Source organism: Gymnoscopelus microlampas (genome assembly GCF_963454915.1).
Source record: "Gymnoscopelus microlampas genome assembly, chromosome: 16".
In the NCBI taxonomy this organism is placed as follows: domain Eukaryota; kingdom Metazoa; phylum Chordata; class Actinopteri; order Myctophiformes; family Myctophidae; genus Gymnoscopelus; species Gymnoscopelus microlampas.
The window spans coordinates 35,897,357-35,913,512 of NC_139953.1; the positions used below are offsets into that span (position 1 = coordinate 35,897,357).

The 16,156-nt window shown below is 39.9% G+C and overlaps 1 protein-coding gene across 1 annotated transcript; it reads left to right on the forward strand.

Annotated features, from left to right (window-relative positions):
- Positions 1-12,634: 12,634 nt before the first annotated feature.
- On the forward strand, positions 12,635-13,777 carry htr1e (5-hydroxytryptamine receptor 1E; the record flags this gene model as incomplete). The annotated part of the gene is made up of 1 exon (XM_084081960.1): positions 12,635-13,777. The coding sequence occupies one exon, from the start codon at positions 12,635-12,637 to the stop codon at positions 13,775-13,777; it is 1,143 nt and encodes a 380-aa protein (XP_083938086.1).
- Between the last annotated feature and the right edge of the window lie 2,379 nt (positions 13,778-16,156).

Here is a 16,156-nt window from a genome sequence, read left to right on the forward strand (position 1 = left end):
TCAACAGATAGTGGACTTGATTTACTTTGAATAATGGAAGCCTTTTGCTTCTATGAGATATTATCCCTTCTCCAAATTGAGCAACTTCGCACAAAGAATAATTTCCCACACAGTAGCACTCTCTTTGTAGAGCCTTTTTACTTTTAATAATGTTATAATAAATTAAAGCCAATAATCAGAGAAAGGCTGCAAAATGCTCTACAAATTAAACCACAGTAGCTGAAGAAAAGCAAGATTAACAATTTCAGCCTTGTTACAGTATGTTCATCATACTGTATCTGGTATCTCTGATCGCCACTTCTGTTATGACCTCAACGTTGCTTTTAGACATGTCTCAGACATGATTCTCTGTCTTTGTCTGAACACATTCTCTTATTGGCCTACCCCCTTTTTGCTCTGTGTGATAAGCACCTCTGCACAAATGTGGCTTGGAAAACTTTTGTGAGGCACGTCTTTTTGGGGTTATTAAAGGACAACTTTGTTTTTTTACAACCAATGTTTATGTTTTAGATTGTAATTAAAGTAAATAAAAGATGAGTGTTAAAAAAAAAATATTTACTGCTTTCTATAGTTTTAGCAATTTTCACAATCTTTTTTACAGTGTTTTCACAGTGGGCGGGGGCATTCTGTCCGGTGGCTAAATATGTATTTTTTTAACACAATAACCCGGCGTTTTCTTTATTATTATTTAAAGTAGCTCTTCTAGCCCCCAATAACTCACATCTGGCCATCTCAGACAGCCGGACCTTTTTTATTGTGTAAAAAAGGCATATTTAGCCACCGGACAGAATGCCCCCGCCCACTGTAAAAAATATCGCAAAAAATGCTAAAACTATAGAAAGCAGTAAATGAAAAAAAAATTACACTCATCATTTATTTACTTTAATTACAAGCTAAAATATAAACCTTGGTTGTAAAAAACCAAAGTTGTCCTTTAAGCACTTAAGCTGGCACGTTGTGTGGCCAGATTAGCTAGGTTTGATATAGTAATCTAGTTTATTTGAGGTCCTACATTATTCTCTGTGCAATTTCATGATTTTACCCTGTTGATTGTTGACTATATGCTCTGGATAAGAGCATCTGCTCTTCTAAATTGCCAACTTTAACTGATCTACAAGCTCCCAACGCATCATTGTGCAACATTGTGAGCTTGTAGATCTGCTATTTTCCCAGAATGTTTGCCTACTTTAGCTGATTATGACAGGCCCAGAACAGGGACACTAGGGCTCATGTGGTTAGCCTATTGACATGCAAGATAAGGTACTCAAGCAATCTCTTTTAGCATGGTACAGTAGCCTACATCTTTCAGTGATCTGATCTGAATTGCATGTATTATGATGTAATTTGGCAAGAGCAAACGCTTGCCGTTTCAGTTGAATGTGCCCCTCAACAGAAGAGCTACAGTATATCAAGATATAAACATATGTGCACAAAATGTAACATACATTGCTATACAGTATATCACACTATGGGGCAGGTTGGTTGTGGGAGTGTCCTGGTTGTCAAAGTATTGCTGATTTGATCCAAATATTGACAGAGCAAGTGCCCAAGTTATGAAGCTACCTAACCAAGTGAATATGAGAGTTGCTATTATTGAACATTAAGGAAATCTTTGAGGAACAATTGCAATTTTTTTTAAAGAATTTCACCTATAATGACATGCCCAAAATAGAGACACAGGGTTGAAAGTGGGTCCAGTGCACCAATACTACTGCTTTAGTTAAAGAGAAGTCCAGCGCGCTTCAGCCAGTAGAAGGTAAGGGCTCGTTGGTGCTCAACAGGGACAACTTGCATCAGAGAAATATAATATTACCTGGGCACTCGACTGGTCTGCACGTGTTTTATTGATTTACATGGGTGACTGACGTTTCGACTTTCGTCTTCCTCAGAGTAAAAGAATAAACTACTCTGAGGAAGACGAAAGTCACCCCTGCAAAACAATACAACACGTGCAGACCAGTCAAGTGCTCCAGTATATTGTATTTGGGTAGTCTCTCCTCAAGTGCCCAGGTATTATTATTTTCTCTGACTACTGTTTTCATAGTATATTTCATTGAACTATTATGTGAATTCATACAATCTTTTTTCTAAAGCCATACTTTTGAAGCTGCAGGTTCTCAGTTGGCAGTAGTGATGCTGAGCTTAGCCACAGGCAGGAAACTATACCACCAGTCCAAGGCCACCTTCCCAGCAGGCCAGCCTGTCAAAACCATCCGTAACAAACAAAATCAATACTCTTCCTTCCGAGGCACCATTGAGCACATGCAGCGTTCCATACACTGCATTCCAGAGATTTTGTCTGACAAATGCAGAACATTTTTATTTATCAGGTTTCTAACCCCCCCCCCCACCATGACCTTTTCCCATAGCCAGTCTCTGTGGTTCTGTGCGCTGAACACATTGAATTATCGACCAGAAAGCTGTAATGTAAAAACTTTCACCAGGGAAGAAACAAATTAATTGAAACTCGTTTTTCCGACCAACACAGTCTGTACTTCTGTTCCCTGGAAGGTTTTGACTATGTATTGTAGGCTTGCAAACGTGTGTGCCATAATAAAAAAGGATGAAGAGATAAAGTTATTTTATTAGCAAAGATGTGATCAGAAGTTCATCATGGGTGCCTGTGCTTTAACTACTTTCGACCGTGAGTCCCTATTTTGGGCATGCCATTATACAAAATCTTTTTTTTTTAATTAAAAAACATTCAAAATATTTGAAGAAATAGCAAAAATAGCAGATTGCAATGCTTTTTGAGCTTGCAGCTATTTTCGCAGCGAGACACTGTTGTATGAAACAGGGCTTCAGTCATGGCAAACCCAGTTTGATCTGAAAAAGAGCCCAGGCTCGAAACGTTGTAATTAAAATTGATTGGAGCATGTGGGTGTGCAAGTTTTTGTTCTGGAAAGGGCCACCAGGTAGAACGCAAAAGTGAGTGTAAAAAGTATTCAAGGTGTTCCTATAGGGAGAGCAGGAGCCAGAAGGATGATGGATGGATATTACTTTCACTGGTCTTATGTATACTGTTTCTTGGGGGCAGGATTCCTTTGCAGAGAGGCAATGCAGTGTTTCTGCTTGAATTCCTTCAGCAGTGGTGCAGCACTACTGTTAAATTAGAATCCAAATATATGCTCTTAAACACACACTACTTTACTTAATCCTCTTCGTGCTGGATAGCACATAAGGTCTTCACCAATGAACGCCAATGCTGTCTGTCTACAGCCCAATGCTGCACTTGGCCCCAGGTCCATCCAAGTTCTTTCATGTCCTTCTCCACAGATCTTCTCCATGTCTCTTTGGGTCTGCCTCTTTTTCTCTTCCCCGGCAGTGTCCATCTTAAACACACAGCTTGGCGTAAAAAATCAGGGATCAAAAAATTATAATACCTGAAATTACACCTATCACCACAGTGTCATACCAATTACAAGAGAGAGATTGTAATAACAAATCAATGGTTAGTTACTGCCATTAATTCAGATAATGCTAGTAAATGATATTGCATTTGCGCTTGCGTGTTGCAGAGCTACAGAAGTACCTGTCCGGTGTCCACCATCATGGAGGCTATAGTATAGGGGATACAAACACACTTGGCTGTGTTTGGGAAAGGGGAGCACGGCTGGGACGGTGATCTTTATGGCTGCATAGAATCCCATGGGCTGGGAGCGGTGTTAGCGGGAGGGCGTTGAATGGGAGGAGTGGGACGGATCAGTAACCTGTAAGCTGATTGTATGACGTTCTGTATACAGTAGTAGTGTGTATATATGTCTGTCTCTTATATGTCATCATGATTTGTGTGAGTGGGGATCTCATTTTAAACAAGCTTAGTGCTTTAAACCTTATGAGCCTTCCAGTTTAGTAGACCTTGTGTTGTGAATTTGTATTTGTATGATAATATTGAATTATTATTTGACTTATTTGTTCTTATTCTTCCAAATTTTGCTGAGAATGTCTGTCCCTCTCATTCGCTCTCTCTCATCTCATTCCTCTCTTTGATACACAAACACTTCAAGATTGGGTGATGGAAGATTGTATGATTTATTATTATTTATTTTTTTACAAATTGCTGTGATCTAGATTATAAGGCAAATAAGCTAAATTAACTTGTTTTTGTACATTTTGTACACAATCCTGACTACCATGTAATCTGGCACCAGTGAAAGAGGATAAATCGATCTTGCATGATACACTGATCACAAACACACTCATTCTATATCTGGACTTTAAAATGTAACTTCAAACCACAATATATCACATGGCAGCTTCTTTTTATGCTTTATGCTCAACAGTGAGCCAAGTGTCCAGCCGTTCATCACAATATTATGCATCCTGAAAGCAACTGTCAGACAGTCAGTGTTTGAGTGACAAATTGAATGAATGTGTGACAATGCCTTCTTGCCTTGGCGCATTCATCAATGTGGACTACTCCCAAGGGAACGATGTGAAGAGTTCAGCTAAGGAATGAATGAGATATGCAGAGAAAAAGCAATACAGAGTCAGTCAATGTGATTGATACCAGCGAACTCCAGAGTTTAGGATTCCATTCCAAAATGCTTGATTAAAACATAATTAAGTAATTACGAAGGCAAGGACAGCACTCAATGGGAAAGGTCCTGCACACGGTCTAGGTCTTGCAAAAAATGTTATTTACCAAACAACGTTTCGGTCCTTAGACCTTCATCAGGACAAACGTAGAGCACAATAACCACCACACATGTTAAAGGCTACACCCACACAATGTGTAGGTGTTGTGTCAGTCATTCTGCCCATTGTCTGTATAATTTGGAAATACAATCAAAGGCACTCCAATTGAAAGATTAACAAGTGTTTACAATCACCAGTCTAAATACAGCGATAAGTAGGTCACTTGCATCAATCATTATGAACAGAAGAGCCAAAACTCCTAAAGAAAAACATAGCTCTAAATAACAGAGGCAGTAGCCTTCTATATCAATTAATCATCCAACCAGGTCTTTAATATCTGAGTAAGAGAAGGAGATGACATTAGTGGACCCAGTACAAATAATAAAAGGACAGTCAGTCGAACAAGAATAAAAGCAAGGATAAAAAACATGAAGGTAGATACAATAATACAGGGGTCTTCTTACTACATAGCACAGTCTATCCAAATGAAACAGACACATGCTGCTGTCAAAGCATGATGACATTAAGTGCCATTTCCTTTGGGAGAAGATGCTCGGGTGGCTCAGGCAAGACACCCCTCCTCATCGTGCATATTGGCAAATTAGCAGCAATAGACCCAGGTGGATCATGGTTGATTATAGATATCCACACATAGCACAACAGATCTAAACTAACAGGAGGAACCATTAAACAAGAATATTTATGGACGATTATATTAGTATTCTGTCTGCAAAGATCTTAAAATATTAGAAATATATGATTTTGTTCTGTATATCAATGGAAAACTAGTTTCGATCTCTTAAAGGCATCTCTTTTATGTATGAAAGCCCTTAATTCAGTGTTTGTTCTACCTGACATCCATGTCAAGCCTAATTTATAACTTGTGCACAATAAACCATAAATTGGCCCTTAGACTGGCCTGTTTGCTCTGGGCTCTGTGATTTCTTGCTGTCCATTTGTATGAGCCAGGCGTGTTGTGTCCTGTGATCTATTGTCCCGTGAGCCTGTTTGTCATTCACTAAGTGACTGCAGCACCTAAACAAAGTAAGATAGAGAGACACGAATACCTGCTTGTCATGACCCCTAATTGGATATGAAATGGAAATGCAGACATACTTGACCTTGAGCTTGTTTTTTTATTATTTATTGTTTTGCCTGTCTATATGTCATTTGTCTTGTCTTTATTGCCATCTCACGTTTCCAGTCTAATCTCTTTTACATATTTTCTGATATTATGTGACAGGGCCTTGTCTGTCTGTCATAATTTATCATCATTCTGCAGTCAGCCCCACCCCCTTCCTGTGATAATAGGTTCAGCTCAGAGAAACAGCATGAAGTGCATTCATAACAAATGTAGGAAGATTAAATCTCATCATTACTGTAGTGTGTGTGCGTGCGTGCGTGTGTGCGTGTGGGGGGATTGATGGGCTCCTGCAGCCGTAGCCCCCACCTGCAAAGTATGAATTACAAAATCCCAAGAATTCTTGACAGTTTTACATGAACACAAGATCACCACTGCAATCTGGGCTACAGAATGGCCATCCATTTCACGGGTGAGGTGATAGCTGAGTAATGCTAGGCTATCACTCTCTGGTTCCTTGTTATGTGACTCAGCCGCTCCTGTGCATTATCAAGCACACTCTCTGTTTTGAACTGACAGGTTCAGGGGCATAGTCCTATCTGGTCATATGGTCGTAAAAGCATGTTTATTATTAGAGCCTGAATTACAGGTAGTTGCTCTGCTGTATCCTGTGGAGTGGAAGGGGGGCTTTGCTATTTATTAGAGCCATCAACAGTAAAAAAAAAAAAAAAAAAAAAAAAAAAGGATAAAAACCACTGCTGGATGACATGTTTATTGTAACTCAGTAACTCAAAGTTACTTCTATTAGTAATTAGTAAGTTACACTAGTTACTGGGGAAAGCAATAATATTACAGTAATACTGCCCAAGCAGCCCAACACTGGCAAGCTGTCTGTCCGTGTCTCTGTATGCCTTTGTCTTTTATGCACACCCACACCCCAGATGAGATTGGGCTGACATTTTACAGGGCTGTTTGTTATGAGCTGGGGAAGGTCATGGGCAACTTTTTTCATGATTCATGTTTTTAAAATGAAACATTGATACTGAACGTCAAATGAAATGCCGCTTATGCCGAAGCTTTGCCCAAATATGGAGATGCCTGACTGGCCACACTGTTTCAACATGTACATACATTGATACTTGTGTTGATACCTTGTACATTGGTCGGACCAACAGTTGTCGGGAATTGGAAAACCACAAATGTCTGTATCTGTCTATCCGTCCGCAGGTCTGTGGAGGACGCACCGAATCTCCACGTGTTGGGGGGCTGTACTGTAGGCATCGACTGACCAACCAGATTCGCCGGCTTCAAGGATTTGCTGAGCTTTGCGTCACGTTTGTGCCGCTGAGCCAATGTAAGCGGTGGTGTGCACAATAGAACCACTTGACCATAACATTTTGGACTACCTCCAAGCAGACAAGGCCCCTGTGATCTTTGGGAAACACTGTTCTACATGACCCCCCCCCCCCCCCCCATATACAGATATGGAACAAATTATATATTAATGTCCTCATGTGGTTAAGTGTTCTTCAAGGTCAATTTTATTAATATGTCCCGAACTGGGCAATTTATGCTACAGCAGATAATAAAAACTCTAAAACACAGTGAACATACATAAACAAGAACATAGACATAGACATGGTCACAAGATCCAGATAACAATGTTGTCTAGTTTGTTAACAAATAGGGATGCATGATATAGAAATATTGACCGATATCCAATAACCGATGGCCGATAACAGTATCGCTATCGATATTGCAATATCAGTTTCCACCGGCAGGGTTTATCGTATACCTGTTATACTGTAACTGTAACTACAGGGTTGTTGCTGCGATATATAAGTGCAGTATCTCGGATATGATCACAATATGCTTTTGCAATCTTTTTCAAAGTATATCGGTTCTCTGCATCTCAGCACAACAGGTGTGGAGAGGAGCGGTAGGATATTCCAGTGCCTTCCAGTGGGTTATAATTACATTTTGTATTAAGGACTTTCTTGCTTGGTACTTGCATGACTGAAGCTGAACACTGTGACCAGTCATTGCAAAATGCTAATTTGTTGTCACTTTCAGAGACTTTGAAGAAATAATTACATGTCTCCTGTGGGTAGATTAACACGAGCTGTTTTTCCACCAACGCTATGAGAGCTCTGCATCCTGAATATAGCCCTGCATTAGTGTTATAAATAATTCCTCTACAGAACAGTAGAACCATATATTGTTACATTACATTACATTACATTACATTACATTACATTACATTACATTACATTACATTACATTACAGTCATTTAGCAGACGCTTTTATCCAAAGTGACTTACAATAAGTGCATTCAACATAGGTAGGCAAGAAAACTGCTAATCACCAGAAGTCTTAAGTGCATTCTCTTCTAAAACAAGCAACTAAGAGTATACTTAAGGTAAAAGTGCCACATATCAGCTACCTACTTTCTTAAACAGATGAGACAAATAGGATAATCAAATGAGCAAGAGTTAAAACAAATAAGTGTATCAAATAAACAAGATACAATAAAACAAGAGCTTGTACAAATAATTGACAACAAGTAGGCAAGGCTAAGAGGAAGGGTAGTGTTTCCTGAAGAGGTGGGTTCTCAGCCTGCGGCGAAAGATGGGCAGTGACTCTGCTGTCCTGACATCAGTGCGGAGTTCATTCCACCACTGTGGGGCCAGAACAGAAAAAAGCTGTGACCGTCTGATCGGCCAGAAACCCAAACCTCTATTTTCTATTAACTGACAAATTACCTGGCTTGTAATGTTGGATGGCTGAAAAGAAAATTGAAGTAGATGTATTTATTCTTCAAGCACTGTATGAAGTAAAAGGTAGGATTTATACACTAGCTTCATCTGTACTGTGCCAATTGGTACTGTAAGTGTAGTCACACACTAGCTGTTAACCACATGAATGAACCTGCAAAGATATGTGAACATTTAGCAAAAATAGCAGATCTACAAGCTCACACTGCGTTGTGTTGTGACACATTGTAAGCTTGTAGATGGCTATTTTCGGTGAAGATCTTTGAAAAAACAAGGGGACCAAGTACAGGCACTGGGGAACCCTGGTCAATGAAGTACGTAGACCAGATCAGAATGGTTGAATGTTTGTAAACAAACAAGTATTTACGGGTAGAATGTCTGTCTTTTCACAATATAAAATTAAGTGTCAAGTACATTTTAGTTTGTCAACCGGTGGATATTTAGAACAAAATCATATATTTCTAATCAATATCATAAGTGTCCTGTTCTTCCAGAAATAAGATTAATGAATAATACTGCTCCAATGCGACGCTGCCGGTGTTAAATGTACCCGGTTGTGGTGATGTCATGATGATTCGGTCTATATACTGTAGGGTTTAAGTTGTTAAGTTACAGTAATTATCCCTCATCCCTCTCTGCCATACATGCCATGTGTGTCATAGCCATTTGTGCACAGCCAAAACATTACTTTTCATTGAATAAGTCTCACTGACCTTTATTAGGCTACTGTTCTGTTTCTCATCGCTTCTGTTGAACTGTTGAGGCCAAAAACCAGGCTACAGTATGTGTTGTTCAAGATTAATCAAGTGATGATGGGTATCTCCCCCGTGAAGTTAATCAAGATCCACTTTAAAAACCACCACGCTTAACGAGAGCCTTGAGGCTTTTTGCTGTAATCAAAAAGGAATAAATAGAATTCATACAAGGGGAACATAAGACATTGATGTACAGTGACATACATTCTAGAATATACTTTTGATGTGTGCTAGTCTCAATTCTCCAGCTGTGTTTGCATACCGGAGTGATTTAAGTGGTTGAGACATAGGCGCTCTGCTACTGTATAGCTCATCCCCAGGGAGTCACTGAACCATAGGGTGTCATGTGGAATTAACTGTGTCTGTGAGAGGACTGAGGTCTCGATCTTGCCTAGAGCAGTGAATACTATATGTGCTATAATGTTTAATATCATGCTTAGCTGAGGATTCTTTTTGTTTTCAGGAAAATAGAATATTCATGCCACACGACACGGAACTCCAATTTACAATTCTCACAGATGAGAAACACAGTGGAGTGCTGTAATCTCAAAGCAATATGTAGGAACACAGCCGGAGGCATTGAGACTGGCTTCTGCCTGCCATAGAGAAGGAATTCCATAGTTCCATAGTTCCATAGTACATCGCATAATGAAGACCATATATTTGTATAGCAGCTGATCATTTTGTCCCTTTCATTTGGATGTTTTAAGCTTATCCAATAAAAGCCTTTATAGATTGGTACTAGTAACAGTTTGCTAGTAATTTTCCTTTTGTAGCTCACAATGTTAAAATCTCTGATCATATTACACAGATTGACAAAGTTTTATCACTAAAAGTTAACTGATTTGCATCTCTCTACCTCCACCAAGTGGAGTGAGTCATTTTGTCCGGTTTGTCTTACTTAGGAAATCAGGTCGAATCACCTCTGAAGATACTTGCAGGGTTGAATTTTCTCGGGGGGATCGAGGGGAGAATCCATGCCCCCCCTTTTTATAACCCTGCTTCTGGTCAGACTGAATTAAATACATGCATTTCCTTTTGGGAAATATAAAATGTCTGATATGTTTGATAATTATGTTTGATAATATCAAAATGTAACATTAACTAACCGATTTTTCTTTTAATTAAAAAATAGTAAAAAAAATAGCTACTCAATGAGTTCCATTACAACACAATGCAAGCTTGTAGATCGGCTGTTTTCGATAGTGGTTAAGAAAATGCCCCACCCCTCTTTGTTTTGTTCAACACACAAAATAAATCGAACCCTGGAATTATTAGAAATCCAGGTGAAATTTATATACTAAAACAAATGTACAAGAATGTTTGTTTTTGGCAACTCTTTGGACAATAGACTACAGGCTATTACTGTACATTTAACCTTCTATAACTGGGAGCACTTGAGGAGCATTACAAACTGTATGTATGTCCAGGGAAGTGTAGTGAATGACTTGTAATGGATTGGTCTAGTAGTGTATCATGAGGAAGTTAATTAAATTAAATGCAAAATTAAGTTTAGAGATGGTTAGACGGCCTACATCTGTGTTGCTGAAATTGCCTTGTGGCTCAGGCGATATAATCTGGAGTCTGACTAAAGCCTCTGATGTGGCCTTTTTACGAAACAATAATTACCTTACATTTCACCAAACAACAGTTGTGAACCATTTTTGGCATTTCTCTTTTGGGTCTTGAGCTGAAATGGTTTGGGAACCCCTGATTTAACCAGTCATGAGCAATTTTGCATATTATGTGACCATTTAAAGATGCCTACAGTAAATGTTGTACAGTAATACTGAGTTTTTGTCTGAATGTTATATCAGTTTGAATCTCTTGAAGATGTGAATATGGTTCGGGTATACAGTACATAATTCTGTTCATTCCTTCAAAATAACATTGAAGTACCCTTGATTAGAACACACCCTATGCTGCTCCAGTGGGGCTACAAGGTGGCCAACATTATATTCAGTCTCAGGTGTGGATGTGGGTAAATGTGAAGAAGCCAAGTGTCACAGAAAACAGAGCATGGCTTGGGGCAATAACTAAATGTTATAGGTTAAAATGTTGAATGGCCATTTAAGCACCATGTGCTGTACTTTGTCACATGACAAAATATATAATAGGTCAATAGTATATAGAGCTATTATCTTTTATTATATATTTTTCAGCTTTTGTTTTTTTGGGGGGATTTTTGAAAAATATTGCCTAATGACATGCTTAAAATAGGGATGCCAGGTTAAAAGTGGTTAATATTCAACTATGTAGTCAAACCCTATCTTGTGGCATTAATTGATCTCTTGTCAGGTGTCTGTTTTGGCCCATCGGTCCCTAGGTGTATTCATAGCATGCCCCCGGCACGCCACCTGGTCTGTGATTATTGGTTCAGCTGATGGCTGTTGAGAGGGCACTATGGTAGCAGCAGTCAACCATGGCCGTGACGACAGCTGCCACTGATGTCCTGTCAGTGACAACCACTACTTGTTCCCCTTAGTTGTGTGTTTTTTTTTTTTTGCTTGGCTGACTCCAGCTCAATTTGCTTCACCCGCCAGTGTCCTTCAGCAGTCGCCTTTAACTTTAGAACATTAAGTCTAATTTATACTCCGTTGTCCGTAGTGCGACAATGTCACTTGTCAAACTGATTCACAAGCTAACAACAAGTCTTGATAGCTTGTAAATCTGATCTATGACAACATCACTCATACTTTATTTCCTCTTCATTTTATAACAAGCACTATGTTTTGCTTGCAGCGGTACCTGTCAAACCTTCAGGCATACATGGCGCAATCACATAGGGCTTACACAGTGGGCAACCACCTCTTTTTCATGTTGTTGGTGTTGAGTTGAGTTGAGTTCAGTTGATCTAAAACAAACATTATTCATTATTGTTTGATGTTACAACTTTTCTCCCCAAATAGTCAAATGACCATACCTTATATTATTAAATTAGCGACTTGAATTATTAAAAATTCTTTTGAACATTTTTGCCTACAAATTAGGCCTACACGCACAAAATAGGGACGCCAGGTTGAAAGTGGTTACACAATTGTGGCTATGTAGATAAACCTGCATTTGTGGAAAGTCTGGGCATAGCTGTATCTCTCCATTTGACTGTCTAATTAAGTAAATTAGTAGGTTGAAGTGGCTTATTGTTGGTATCTGCTGAAATGAGGATGTCTATCCCCTTTAGTGAGCTAGATCCCTGGGAAATGGAATAATGTCTAATAAAGCAAAAACACATTACAAAAGACCCCCAGAAAGATAACTTACATGTATATATTTTGACCATACTTATGTTCCATATATCTACCCATTGTGTCTGTTACAGAATGACCTCTGACCCTTGAGAGAACACTGTCTCCCTGAGAGGCAGGGGTTTTGCCTCTGCCCACGGATGGAGATGGAGAGGTACCTTGGGGACGGTACCGCGGGTCCCAGCAACATCACAAACTGCACAGGAACTCCAACCGGCACCCTGAGAGTGGACAGGTTCACAGACATGGTGGCCGTAGTGGTGGTGGTGCTGCTGGGTCTCCTCGCCCTCTTCACGGCGCTGATCAACGGGGCCGTCATCACCGCCATTTGCACCACCAAGAAGCTCCACCTTCCCGCCAACTACCTCATCTGCTCCCTGGCTGTCACCGACTTCCTGGTCGCGGTCCTGGTGATGCCGATCAGTATCCTCTACATGGCTACGGAGTCGTGGTCCCTGGGCCAAGTGGTGTGCGAGGCGTGGCTGAGCGTGGACATGACCTGCTGCACCTGCTCCATCCTCCACTTGTGTGTGATAGCCCTGGACCGGTACTGGGCCATTACCAAAGCCATCGAGTACACTCGAAAGAGGTCAGCCGGACGGGCGGCCGCCATGATCGGCATGGTCTGGCTGATCTCGGTTCTCATATCTTTGCCTCCTTTGTTCTGGCGGGAAAGGCCCAGCGGCAGCGGATTGAATCAGTGCATCATACAACACGACCACCTGGGCTACACTATATATTCTACATTTGGGGCCTTTTACATCCCAATGATCATCATCCTTCTCTTGTATTACCGGATTTACAATGCTGCAAAAACGCTGTACCAAAAACGTGGCTCTTCCAGGCAACTCAGTAGCAGGAGCATCTGTAGAGAGAATTCCACAGATCGTTGCCGTGTGACACAGACGTTTTGCGTGTCAGATTTGTCCACCTTAGAGCCCAGCCTGGGTACCGACAAACTGAATGTTACCATTCGCATCCCTGCCTTTGAAACAGAGACGGACGGTGCTGATGAGAAGAACCAGATATGTACCTCACGTGAGAGGAAGGCAGCACGAATCCTTGGCCTCATCCTTGGGGCTTTTATCGCCTGCTGGCTGCCTTTCTTCATGAAGGAACTATTAATGGGGTTGCAGGTTTTAAATCCTTCTCCACTTGTCTCTGAATTTCTAACGTGGCTGGGCTATGTAAATTCTCTCATAAACCCCTTGTTGTATACCAGCTTTAATGACGATTTCAAGCTCGCCTTTAAAAGACTACTCAAGAGAAAGGAGCATGCATAGACCTGGGATTTAAACATTATTACACCAATGGAATGTATGTATACAAGAAAAGTGTAACCTATGTAACATTGCAGTACTGTATGATGTGTGATATGCTTTTGCAAATTAAAAATGTATCGCTTGTTTATCACTACAGTGTTCTTGAATTAAACATGCTATATATTTTTCAACAGTGTCTTTCCTTTTTTAATGTATGTGAGAACCATCAGTTGGGTTGTGATAAGGTACTCTAAAGATTTTTTTCTTAAAGGCCATTATTTTAACAGGTCAACTAATCATCATTATCATCATCATATTACTTTAAGGGACATAAGCGTCAGTCAATCTGGGAAATTTGAATAACTTTAAGTAACTTAAACATTCATTTCAAGTTTATTAATACGACTTTGTCGTATGATGATGTTACGCAGTGAAAATATCCAATCTACAAGCTCTGTGACCTTTTAAATATGCTATTTCTGAAGAGGAGAACAATTTTCACTTATAATGATATAAAATAAGGACACCAGGTTGAAACTGGGGTAAAGTGCAGTTAAACTGGTCCCCAATTAACTCCACTTCAGATAGCAGCCCAATAAATGCTTCACAGAGTTCAAGTAACAGACGCATCTCAAGATGAACTGTTAAGAGGAGACAGTGTGAACCAGGCCTTCATGGCTTAATTGCTGCAAAGAAACCACTACTGAGGGAGACCAATAGAACGAAGAAGAGACTTGCTTGAAGTTGAGCACATAGACTGTGAGTTGAGCCAAGAAACAGGAGTGGTGGATATTAGACTGGTGGAAATCTGTGCTGTGGTCTGATGAGTCCAAATTTTAGATTTTAGATTCCAACCCCTGCCTGTCAGCATGCATGACCCAGCCTAGTCACCCAGGGGACTTACTTACACATATGTTAACATGTTCTGCATCAAACATGCTGTCTTATAAAATAATAAATAAAAAACAAGTGTACTCAAAACTAATATCAGCAGCAAGTGTGTATAAAAGCTATTCATAACATTATTTGATTACATATAAGTATATATTAGGGAGATGAACACTCATGAACTCATTTTGTATGAATCTTTCATCTCAGCCACTTTATTTCAACCTGGTGTCCCTATTTTTGGCGTGTCATTTTAGGCACATTTTCTAAAACAGCTAAAATAGCCCATGTACAAGCTCACAACGTGTCGATGCAATGCACTGTGAGCTGGTAGATCGGCTATTTCGCAATTTATCATCATAACATGACAAAGGCTTAAAGGGGAAATCCACCCATTTTCAATATTTAACTATGTCATTAATATAGCATAAAGGAGTTGTGTGGAAATAAGAAAAAAGTTCCCCCCTTTCTGTGTTGCCTTGAACTGGAGGATTGATTGTGGGTTTAACATTGCAAATTACAACATGATGAGTCATCACGTTGTAATTTGCAATGTTAAACCCACAATCAATCCTCCAGTTCAAGGCAACACAGAAAGGGGGGAACTTTTTTCTTATTTCCACACAACTCCTTTATGCTATATTAATGACATAGTTAAATATTGAAAATGGGTGGATTTCCCCTTTAAGAAGTGGTCAGCATAACCTCAACCTCCCATCCAGGTATGGTCCCCTAGATGCCCAGACATTCTCTACAATGGCCTCTCAGTCTGTCCCATTCATTTGGTTCTTCTATTCGTACACCTGAAGTAATATGGAAAGATAATAATAATAATAATGATAATAATAATAAGTATTATTATTATTATTATATCATCATCATCATTATTATCCCTATTTTCATTGTTCCCAACTTCCATCGTTCCCATGTAGACCACCGGTGCCCGACGGGCACAGGTCTAGTTACTACTAATAGTACTACTACTATAGCCCTAGAATGGCTGTGATATTACATATTTCATGTATTCCAAATACATGAAATGTATGTAATATCATAGCCTTGGATCAAGACGGTCATCGTTCATAATGATATGACCAGTATTAAGGGATACAGGGTAGGTGGGCACCTCGATGTAAAATTAGATATGTTGTGATTTGTGTGTGTGTGTGTGTGTGTGTGTGTGTGTGTGTGTGTGTGTGTGTGTGTGTGTGTGTGTGTGTGTGTCTCTCACAACGCTTCTGGTCAACAAAGGGTGAAAGCAGGTCTATAATTTATTGCAATTAAAGCAGCAAAGCTTGTGCATTGAGTGCAGTGAGTGTGATAATCAAATGCATAGAGTCTATGCATTTGTCTATACCGCATAGACAGTAGTCTCATGCTGAGACTACCTAGACCTCGGCTGACTTGTGACTCCAACAGGTCCTGTGTAGATGGGGGTGGAACACCACAAAGAACGCCATGCTGGCGTGGGTCATCACCAGGCCTTCTTGTTGTGGTCCGTTAGTGTGTATA